This window comes from Heterodontus francisci, chromosome 23 (genome assembly GCF_036365525.1).
Source record: "Heterodontus francisci isolate sHetFra1 chromosome 23, sHetFra1.hap1, whole genome shotgun sequence".
NCBI lineage: Eukaryota > Metazoa > Chordata > Chondrichthyes > Heterodontiformes > Heterodontidae > Heterodontus > Heterodontus francisci.
The window spans coordinates 49,691,549-49,703,276 of record NC_090393.1 but is presented as its reverse complement, the minus strand read 5'-3'; the positions used below and the strand labels follow the sequence as shown (position 1 = coordinate 49,703,276).

At 45.6% G+C, this 11,728-nt stretch overlaps 1 protein-coding gene across 2 annotated transcripts in view; it reads left to right on the top strand.

The window, feature by feature from the left end:
- The first annotated feature begins 214 nt into the window (after positions 1-214).
- Positions 215-11,728, top strand: part of cabp1a (calcium binding protein 1a) — a 156,806-nt gene continuing 145,292 nt past the window's right edge. The window contains exon 1 of one of the 2 annotated variants that reach the window (XM_068055593.1): positions 215-295. In XM_068055593.1, coding sequence (XP_067911694.1) covers positions 281-295 — 15 coding nt within the window. In that variant the 5' untranslated portion in view covers positions 215-280. The other variant, XM_068055591.1, reaches the window with a different exon arrangement.

Here is an 11,728-nt window from a genome sequence, read left to right as displayed (position 1 = left end):
CTGAATTAACACAGGTTATCTTTTTATCAAACTCAGAATGATGAATATCCAGCAGCATTTCATCCAGACTTTAATCTACTTATATTACTATTGCTACTTTAATCTGAGGTTGTACCTCGAGCTGAAAGGAAATATGATCCAACCTTTGCGTAAGTGGCGGTGTCTGATTTGTTTTAAATTCCGGGTGTCAGTCAAATGAAATGTAACTGGGCCACGGAGAGAAGAAGTACTGATTAATTTGGCTAACAATTCCCCCTCTGAGGGATTGTGTTTATGTCACATGGGCGTCCTGGATGTAAGTAGATTTTTTTATATAAAGGACAGACCTTCTCTCCTGTCCTTCATCGTGCAATGTACATAAAGGACCTGCATCCGTCACAAGGCATGGTTGATGCAAAATCATAAATTGGAAAACAAAATACACTACCATCAGAAATGAGTTCGGCAATAGCAAAAAGCGACTCCAAGACTTCCCTGCTGAAATGTGGAGCCAGGAGAGGGGACTTACACGTGGAGAATGTGCCCCGCAGGCGAGGCTGCCGCGACCGCAGGGACCCAGATGCTGAGCCCGGCCACTGGGAGGATGCGGCTGCTGAGCGAGCGCCGGCGGGCGGTTCGGCCAGGGGGGCCGTCACCGCGGCCAAGGGTAACACGAAGCTGAGCAGGAAGCGTGGCACCGGCGGCAAGCCGCAGGCAGCCAGCGGCCGTGGGGATCGGGGGCCGGGGCACCGCCAGGAGCGAGCACCGGGCAACAGGGGGTCTCGCTGCAGGAAGGGCGAAGGGCAGGCGGGCTCGCCCGTGGAGCTGGAGAGGAGCGGCAGCGAGTGCTCGCTCATCACCGGGTCGGCATCGCCCTCTTCATCCAAATCCAGCAAGGCGAGCACTCACTCGGTGGAGCTCGACCCCCACTTCATGCAAGACTTGAGCCCTATGTTAGATTCGGTGTTCGGCCAGGTAAATGACTCTATCCCTCCTAGCACGCTGCCTTGGCTTTGGCTGCGATCAAATGTCCTGTTTGCCTTTTAGCCCCTAACAGGAAAAGAAATGCCTGGTCAAAAAATCATGCATTTATACCGGGCTGAATATTGATATTTTTGACATTTTTCCTATGTGTAAAGAGTATTTCTATATCTATCAGCTGGATAAAGGGAGTCCGGGATGGGCCACACATTGGGTTGGAAGGGACAACTGTTCAAGAGTTTTCTCCCTACTTCAGCCAGGGTGCAGAAGGCATTCGCCATCGCATCAAAGACAGCTGCAACCCAGTGTGTCACTACAGGTTCTACCCTTGTGAAATGTCCCACATTGCACTGACTTCATTTGTTAATTGATTCAATTATTGATGTATTAATTTATTGGTCAGTTTAAGAGCTGTCACCTTTCCCCTCTCTCACTGGTGTTGGATCTCAGTCACCCTCATGATCCTGATTGTATTAAATTTCGATCTGTAAATATGCTGCAATGATATTTAGGGGATGCAGAATGATATCCATCTCTCCGCAATGCGTGTGGGACGTTTTATGACATTGTCACACAATCAGTGTAAAAGTGTCCAGGTGAAGTTTTGGCAAAGTTCTTGGCGGATCCGTGGTCTGTTCAAACTTTAACCGTGATCAGCAACTTCCACTGAAATACAAGCGAGTGATGTTCGGTGCCTATTATTCACCTCTTGAGTTGTTACACTGACTGAAACCTCCCCTGCAGCGATCCTGCTGCCCACCTCTTGTGTGTCTTTCTGTGCCTATCCTTGCTGGTGTAAATGCCCTTCATTGCGAGGCTCCGGGATGAGAGCGCAGCCGTGCTGCCGGTTCGGGATTGGACTGTTCTCAAGAGCTCCAGTCTTCCGCCCTTCAAACAGGAGGCTTGCTCAGAGCTGTCAGTGCGGTTAACCACACTACCTACCGCCCCAGCATTTGCATCTGAGCTGTGGAATCTAACGTGAGCCAATTAAAGGGACAATGTCTTTAGGCGAGATCGGGAGAAAAGGGGAAGGTGCAGTGCCCATTGAATTGGCCAACCGCCCTGACAGGGACTGGGTGTGGCAGAAGGAATCCAGCAAACTGATACCACACCAACTCAGAGAGTGAGGGGCGATGGGCTATTTAACTGTGTAAGGCATCACATCTGAACACACCCAGTGTTCGCACTTGGACTTTCCAGCAGAGATCCTTGGATAGTAATCGAGACAGGGAAATCTGGACCTGATGTTGGCCCCGTTACCCCTGACCACCCTCAGCCCAAGAATGCAAAGGTTTGATTGTAGTGACCTTAGTATAAAGCAGAGGTGCAGTATTAATTGCCAGCAAGGAGCTGTGTCACAGAGGAAGAGCAAATCACCAATTCAGTTTAGGAATTTTAATGACAGCATGTCAAATCACTGGTCATTGTCCAGGCAATGTCTGTCTCTCTGTATACACAGTTATGTCTGCAGACCTTTGGTGATCATTACAACCCAGGGTCACCTTAATCAGACAAACAGCTGTCTTAAGGTTGCTTTCTTGTAATGAATCCATCATGCTTCACTTAACCCAGTCAGGCCTGGAGAAAGCAGAGGGCTGCTCATATTGCTGCACTCATTGGTAAGGCAAGACAGGCTAGCCGTATAAGTAAATTAAACCGTTCCTTTCCATTTAGGAGTAAGGTGTACCGTTTCAAGAATTTCAATTTCAGTTGGTCTGCAAGGTACATGTTGTCTCCATGTTATGGTCTTGCGAGACACTTTGCATTCATTTAGAGAAGGTACAATGGCCTGATGGTAATGCAATGATGTAGCCCATTTTATCACTGACCGTGTGTAGTGGTTCTACTTTAATCAGACACTCACCTCTTTTCATCGTTAAATCCAGGTCTGCTTGCTCTAGAGAGCTTGTGTTAATATTGAACATCACTCTGAGATCTGAGATCTATCCCTTTTATACAATCATAAAATCTTACAGCACAGAAGGAGTCTATTCATCCCATCATGCCTATGCTAGCTCTTTGAAAGAGTTATCCAATAGTCCCACCCCCTCAGTTTATACCCATAGCCCTGAAAATGTTTCCTTTTCAAGTATATATCTAGTTCCCTTTTGAAAGCTACTATTGAAACTGCTCACACTGCCCTTTCAACAGTGTATTCCAGGTCTTAACATGCTGTGTATAAAACATTTCTCCTCATCTCACACCTGGTTCTTTTGCTAATTACCTTAAATCTGTGTCCTCTCGTTACTGACTCTTCTGCCAGTGAAACCTTGCATACGTTATCAAAATCCTTGATGATTTTGAACGCTATAAAATCTCTCCTTAACCTTCTTTGCTCTAAGGAGAACAATCCCCAAATCATAAAATGCTGGAAATACGCAGCAGGTCTGGCAGCATCTGTGGAGAGGGAAGCAGAGTTAACGTTTCAGGTCTGTGACCTTTCAGACCTGAAACGTTAACTCTGTTTCTCTCTCCACAGATGCTGCCAGACCTGCTGAGTATTTCCTGCACTTTCTGTTTTTTTTTCAGATTTCCTGCATCCGCAGTATTTTGCTTTTATCCCAAAATCATAGCTTACAGTCGATATCCCAGACTCCTCCATCACCATCCCTGGCTATGTCCTGTCCCACTGGCTTGACAGACCTACCGGAGGTGGTGGCACAGTAATATGTAACCTACTCGAAGCCGTCCTTACCAATCTACCTGTCACAGATACATCCATTCACGACAGTATTGGTAAGGGTGACCACTGCACAGTCCTTGTGGAGACTAATTCCTGTCTTCACACTGAGGACACCATCCATCATGTTGTGTGGCACTACCACCATCCTAAACAGGATAGATTCAGAATAGATCTAGCAGCTCAAAAATGGGCATCCATGAGATGCTGTGAGCCATCAGCAGCAGCAGAATTGTATTCAACCACAATCTGTAACCTCATGGCCAGGCATATTTTTCACCCTACCATTACCAACGAGCCAGAGGACCATCCCTGGTTCAGTGAGGAGTATAGGAGAGCACGCCAGGTGCAGCATCAGGTGTACTAGAAATAAGTTACCAAACTGGTGAAGCTACAGCACAGGACTACATGCTATAGATAGAGCTAAGTGCTCCCACAACTAACGGCATCCAGTTGTGGATGGTGGTGGACAATTAAATAACTAACAGGAGGAGGAGGAAGCTCCATGAACATCCCCATTCTCAATGCTGGTGGAGCCCAGCCCGTGAATGTAGAAGACAAGGCTGAAGCAATTGCAACCATCTTCAACCAGAAGTGCTGAATGTATGATCCATCTCGGCCTCCTTTTGAGATCCCCCCTATCACAGAAGCCAGTCTTCAGCCAATTCAGTTTACTCCACTTGATATCAAGAAATGGCTGAGTGCACTGGATACAGCAAAGGCCATGGGCCCTGACAACATCAGACTATAGTGCTGAAGACTTGAATTCCAGAGCTAGTCATGCCTCTCGCTAAGCTTTTCTAATACACCTACAACACTGGCATTTGCTCAAAAATGTGGATTGTTGCCCAGGTATGTCCTGCCACTAAAAGTAGGACAAATCCAATCCATCCAAATACTGCCCTATCAGTCTACTATCAATCATCAGCAAAATAATGAAAGGTTTTGTCAATAGTGCTATCAAGCAGTACTTACTCAGCAATAACCTGTTCATTGATGCCCAGTTTGGGTTATGCCAGGGGCACTCAGCTCCAGACCTCATTATAGCTTTAGTCCAAACATGGACAAAATAGCTGAATTCCAGACATCAAGACAGTGTTTGACTGAGTGGGGCATCAAGGATCCCTCGTAAAATTGAAGTCAATAGGAATTGGTGGGGGGGGGGGGGGGGACTCTCCACTGGTTACAATCATACCAAGCACAAAGGAAGATGCTTGTGGTTGTTGGAGGCCAATCATCTCAACCCCAGGATATCGCTGCAGGAGTTCCTCAGGGTTGTGTCCTAGGCCCAAACATCTGCAGCTGCTTCATCAAAGACCTTCCTACCCTCGTAAGGTCAGAGGTGAGGATGTTCACTGATGATTACACAATGTTTACTTTCATTCACCTCCATAGGTAATGAAGCAGTCCATGCCCGCATGTAGCAAAACCTGGACAACATTCAGGCTTGGGCTGCTAAGTGGCAAATATTCGCACCACACAAGTGCCTTGCAATGACTATCTCCTACAAGAGAAAGGTCTAACCATGTTCCCTTGACATTCAACAGCATTACCATCACTGAATCCCCCACTCTCAACATCCTGGGGGTTACCATTGACCAGAAACTGAACTGGACCAGCCACATAAATACTGTGGCTACAAGAGCAGATCAGAGGTTAGGAATCCTGCGGCGTGTAACTCCCCTCCAGTCTCCCCAAAGCCTGTCCACCATCTACAAGGCACAAGTAAGGAGCGTGATGGAATACTCTCCACTTGCCTGGATGGGTGCACCTCCAACAACACTCAAGAAGCTCGATACTATCCAGGATAAAGCAACCCGCTTGATTGGCACCCCATCCACAAATATTCAGTCCCTCCACCACCAGCGCACATTGGCTGCTGTGTCTACCATCTGCAGCAACTCACCAAGACTCCTTTGACCCCACTTCCCAAACTCACAACCTCTCCCACCTTGAAGGACAAGGGCAGCTGATGCATGGGAACACCACCACCTGCAGGTACCCCTCCGAGTCACACACAGTCCTGACTTGGAACTATATTGCCATTCCTTCAGTGTTGCTGGGTCAAATCCTAAAACTCCCTTCCTAACAGCACTGTCGAAGTACCTACACCACATGGACTGCAGTGGTTCAAGAAGGCAGCTCACCACCATCTACTCAAGGGCAATTAGGGATGGGCAATAAATGCTGGCCCTGCCAGTGACGCCCACGTCCCATTCACAAAAGAATTCTCTCATACCTGTGATCTTTCGTCATAGCACGGAGACGCCAAATCCCGTTTAACAAAATTACATATATTTTCCTCTTCTTCTCTTGTCAATAGTCTGACTTATGCTGGGGTACCTCCAGTAGCCCTCTGATACCTCACATAACACACCATTCTTCATGTATGCATTTAGATAATGAGTGCAGACAAGCTTTTCATTTATACACACATATGAAATGGCAGCAACAGCATCTTGTATTTATACAGCACCTTTACAGCATCTCGACTGCTGCCCTAATTGAAAGCGAATACAGCACTGGCCAGGAATCAAGCCATGGACCTCCCTGCTCTATATAGCTTGGTACTGCATTGGGGGAGCTGGTACAATGAATAATAAAAGCCTCATTAAACCAGTATACAGTACAAGAGGCATCCCAGCCTTAATATAAACCCTTCTCATTGACTAAAAAGGCAATGTTAAAAACGGACATTTTGCAACAGGGGGCTGAATTTTACCAGCCCTCTGACGTTGGGGCCATGGCGGGGGGGCCCCGGAAAATTCTTTCAGGAGAGCCCGCCTCAACCCCTGACACTGAGAAGGCCCTACCGCATTTTACTGGTGATGGTGAGGCCTCAGTGTGGTCCCCCCCCCACCGCCCATCCCCCTGCTGCATGGTGGCGGAACCTTCATTTGCGTAGTGAAATCAATTCAAATAAACGTAAATGAGCTTACCTGGACCGGGCGGCCGTCCCACGCCGATATTTCGGCCAGTGGCCAGAAATCCCGTGCTTTCTGATCCCTGTTGGGGATCCGAGGTGAGACACTGGTGGGGAGGGGGGACGAGTGCAATTTTCAGGGTGGGTTGGGGGGGAGCGGAGAAAACTCTTTTGATTGGTGGGGGAGATAGTGGGAAGGGGTTAAGGTTTAAAGTTATTAAAGGTTGTGGGGAGAGAGGTCGGGATCTGCATAACAATTTTTTTTGGGGGGAGGCGGTGGAATGGGCAATCAATGAACTGAATCGTCCTTGGGGGTGAGGAGAGTGAAAATGTAATTCCATCTGTAACTGCACTTTTCCACATTCTTTGCCTTTAAAAATGTAAATTCACCTGAAGGGCTTGAAGCCCTTTAAAAATGGTGCCAGCGCCTGCACGGTGGTGCCAGACGCCATTGCCGGGGACGGACCGGCTGCTCCCTCTATGTCATTGGGGACGGCAGTTCCGCTCTCTCCAATTAAATCAGCCCCCCATGTGAAATATCATGGGGGCTCAGCAGCGGCCACGCTGCGCAGGCGGACTGCCAACATCAAAGTGCACTGGTTATCATCTCTTCTATTTGTGGCACCTTGCTATGTGCAAATTGGTTGCTGGGTTTTTCTACCAAAAAATGCAATGGCTTTTTAAACTTCAAAAACATAATTCATTGGCTGTGAAGTGATTTGGGGCACCCTGAAGCTATATAAAAAGATTCCTTCTTTTGTATAAAAGGCGACCTGTTCCTGGGATTTTGGGGGACTCACAGTATTTGAATTTGGTTCAACACTATTCTTAGTGCCCAGTTGGAACGCTCATGAAATTCCTGAGGGTAATCTTAACTTCAGACGGGCAATATTGGTCTGACTTTAATAGAAACAAAAATCAGGAGAGGTGTTTAACATGTGGTCGAGCTGACATCCCCCATTTTACAGTATCATCCAAAATCAAAATCCCACCCCCCCACCTGCCATGTACTATTTTAATAAGATTGTTAACCACTTATTTTGAAAATACCACTGACCAGAATTTCAATCTCCAGATATACAATGGGCAACATCCAATAAATTTTGAGTCACTTATATCATAGATAACAGACTGGTTTTCACATGAACTTTTCATAAGGCTATTGTACATTTTCAAAGATGCTAGTTGAAATGCTTTTATGTCACACTCTTTTCATCTGTGATCCTTTTATTCATTTAAAAATGTAATCTTAAGGCTTACCATCAAGAGGGCGTCAATGAGTACAGCAGAGTTGTAGGAGGACAATTCTGCCTTTCAAAGCTCTAAGTTGTGAAGAGATTCAAAGAACTGGAATAAATAAAAACAGATGTTGGAAATGCTCAGCAGGGCAGGCGGCATCTGTAGAGAGGACAGAGGAGTTAATGTTCTGGGTGTGGACCAATGTTCCCTCTAACTTCTATTTACAGTGCACAACAGACTTGTTGCACTGCGCGGTCCCTTTAAGATTGACACGCAGCCATGCATTTGTGCATGGCCTGGTCTCTGCGCAGCACATTCCCGATTGCCTCGTGGCTGTGCGCTCCCTCAGCTCAGAAGGAACATTGGTGTGGACCCTTCGTCAAAACTGTTTTCATAAAGGTCCACTCAGTATTTCGTTGTGTTTTCCCCACGGACGCTGCCTGGCCAGCTGAGTGTTTGCAGCATTTTCTGTTTTTTGTTACTAAGATCTATTATCGTAGGAAACACAAATCAAGCTTTTAAATGGTGAGAAGAATGGATAATGTTTTTTTTTATTCGTTCATGGGATGTGAGCGTCACTGGCGAGGCCAGCATTTATTGCCCATCCCTAATCATCCTTGAGAAGGTGGTGGTGAGTCGCCTTCTTGAACTGCTGCAGTCCATGTGGTATGGATGCTCCCAGAATACTGTCAGGTAAGGAGTTTCAGGATTTTGACCCAGTTATATAATGCCAAGACAACTAAGTCGCCATCATATCTTCACACTCTTCCCTTGAAATAGAGGAAGGACTAACAGAATGATTAACAGTCTGACAGGCTGCAATGTGAACACTCGTTACCCTTAAAATTGCATTTGCGATCCTGACCCTGTCATTAGGACCCCTTTTTTCATCGGAAAGAGGCCTCTGTGAAAGTTCAATCAGAGTTAATGGGATGGTAAGGTTAACAACCCCATTTCTAGGCCCCAACTGACCTGTTTCTGCAATTTGCAATTCAAAGAGGAGTCTTCCTCAACACAAAGAGAAAGCTCCTGGTGCAGCCACAGCTGAGGAGGAGGGATGATAAGGAAATGGGAGAAGCAGAGAGGCAGCATGGAGGATTGGTGTGGCAAACCCTTATACTCAACAAACTGTCTGCAGTAAATCCCAGCACCAGCCCCTTCACACCTGAACAAAAGGAAGGTTCACCAACAAGCAGGTAAATCACCAAGTCCCAAGAAAACAGCATTTCATCTGTTGAAGCTCAACCGCCATCTTACACCATCATTTCCAACAGTTGTCATCCATACCAAGGAGAAATGAAGTGTTTCAAACTTATTAGATAATATTTACATAATGCCCAACTTTTCCTTATTCTGTGCTTCCCCTAACTGACCCCATAAGATGCTCTTTGTTTCTTGTATTTACCCTACCTGCTTCCTTGAGTGGGATAAGTAAATGTGGTGATAGGTAGCTGTCGGTCAGTGTGTGTTTCAAAGGGTCACAATTTTAGGGGTCTTCTGACACAACATGTTATGACTTATCTTGATCAGCATTGATAATGCACCATCTAAACTCAACGTAGGAACAAAATGCCCAATTTTTCACTTGGCCAAGGAAATTGATGGTTGGCTGATGGCCATTTGGAGTAATGTCATATCCTGGTGTAGACCTGGCTGAGCATACCTCGCTTGTAAGCCAGAAGGTTGCGGTTAAACGACTTGGCTACAAAGGGTGGAATTTTAACCGAACAAGTTTGGTGGGTTTCTGCGTGGACAGCAGATTAAAACAGCTGAAACTGCCAGTGTGTCGGGCAGCCAGCGGGAATCCACCAACTTTTGGCTTTAAGCTGAGCGCGATCTGCAGCGCAGGAACCCCCCACTCACTCCGTGGGTCGGATGGGTTTGCTATTTAATTATGTAAACTACTCAATATCTCCTTCTGTAACCCTGCATTCTGAATTTAACTGTGTGTGAGATTCCTGGAATTCACCAGGGAAAAAAAGGCGAGAGGACAGTGGGATTTGATGGGGCTGAGCAATTGACAGGCAAGAAGGGTTTTAAATACTGAGATATCACACCTGCTATCCTTGCCTGAAATTCTATAATTGTAAGTTTTCCTTCTTATCCTTGTTCACTGGAGAATGGGCAATTTTGATGTACAAAGCTTTACATAATTATTTGCAACTTTTCCTGTATGTAGACTTGTTGTTAAGGGCATTTCAAGTTGGCTTTTTAAATCAACAATAAAATTATCTTTTTTTTGGCGGGGGGGGTGGTGGGTGTTCAGTTTTCATTTTTAGCACAAAAACACAGGAGAAAATCAGAGAAAAAAATTCAGAAAACATTGGTGAAAACCATCACCACTCCTCAAGAAAACAAGCAAGAGACAAACAGTTAAGCTACATGACGACCGACAATTATTTACACAACTCCCAGACACTTTTATGAGCCTCAGTGGTAGTTGCAGAAGCAGTAACGTAATATAAGTTTCCATGATCACAAATTACTTGTCAAGCTAATTTAACGGTACAGTACACCGAGGTGTGTGCTGCAAAATGTTGACTGTTAAAATTAATGTTTGAAGTAGCACATCGCCATCACCATGGTGGGGTATAAATATTTTTATGGTAACTCACTGAAATCTGAAATAGTTGATGCTTAAGTTTGATTTTGGAGTGTGTGCTATGGCGTTTCAGTGCAATCAGTGTATGGCGTGTATCATTTTTTGATGATATTGCTGTGGCCATTATCAGGGATTTTCCATGTGCTCCCTTGGCATTATAGATGTGATGTGGGCACATCTCTAGATCTGATTCTTTTGGTAAGAAAACAGTGGGAGTTGCGGGGGAAACCCATTTTTACTGACACACCAGTACAAAGATAATTCAGAATTTATCAGTCGAAATGGGCTAAAAAAAAACCCACTTCCATTTATATAGCGCCTTTCACAACCTCAGTCCCAAAGTGTTTTACAGTCAATGAAGTACATGAAGTGTAATCACTGTAGGAACTAGGTGTATTGTAATGAAGGAATAGGGCATTAGTGTAAAACAGACAATATTGTTTCAGCCATCATTGAGAGATACAGCGCTGAAACAGGCCCTTCGGCCCACCGAGTCTGTGCTGACCATCAACCACCCATTTATACTAATCCTACATTAATCCCATATTCCCTACCACATCTCCTCCTACATTAATCCCATATTCCCTACCTACACTAAGGACAATTTACAATGGCCAATTTACCTATCAACCTGCAAGTCTTTGGCGGTGGGAGGAAACCAGAGCACCTGGCGGAAACCCACGCAGTCACAGGGAGAACTTGCAAACTCCACACAGGCAGTACCCAGAACTGAACCCAGGTCGCTGTAGCTGTGAGGCTGCAGTGCTAACCACTGCACCACTGTGCCGCCCATCAGTTATACATCTCTCCTGAGTTTAATTTCTATTGAAGTCAAGACACCCGATTTACACTATCAGCGCCCAAAGTCAAAATGACCCCCATTATGTGTGTGGTCTTTGTTATAGTGCCAGTTGTAGCAATCTTGCATCTGGGGTAGAAGGTTGTGGTTTCAAGACCAGCTCCAGAGACTGGAGTTGGATAGGAAATATCAGAATATTCACCCAGTGAATGAACAGCAATGTATCTCCACATGTCAGGACGGTATGCAATTTGGATGAGAACTTGCTGTTCTTATGATGACACCTCTCAGTAATAGAGGTTGCAGAGACTTGGAGCTGCTGACAAAATAAACTTGCAGAGTTTCTGCAGTGGGGGAACAATCTTCAGCTCATTTTCCCATATTGCCTACCTGATCTACACTGGTAAAACTAGTACTAAGTATTGCAAACTGGATTTTATTATCCAGTCCCTGTGGATTTAACAGAAAAACCTGCTCATCGAGTCTGCAGTGAAGCAGAATTGACAGCATTAATGCTGTGTGATT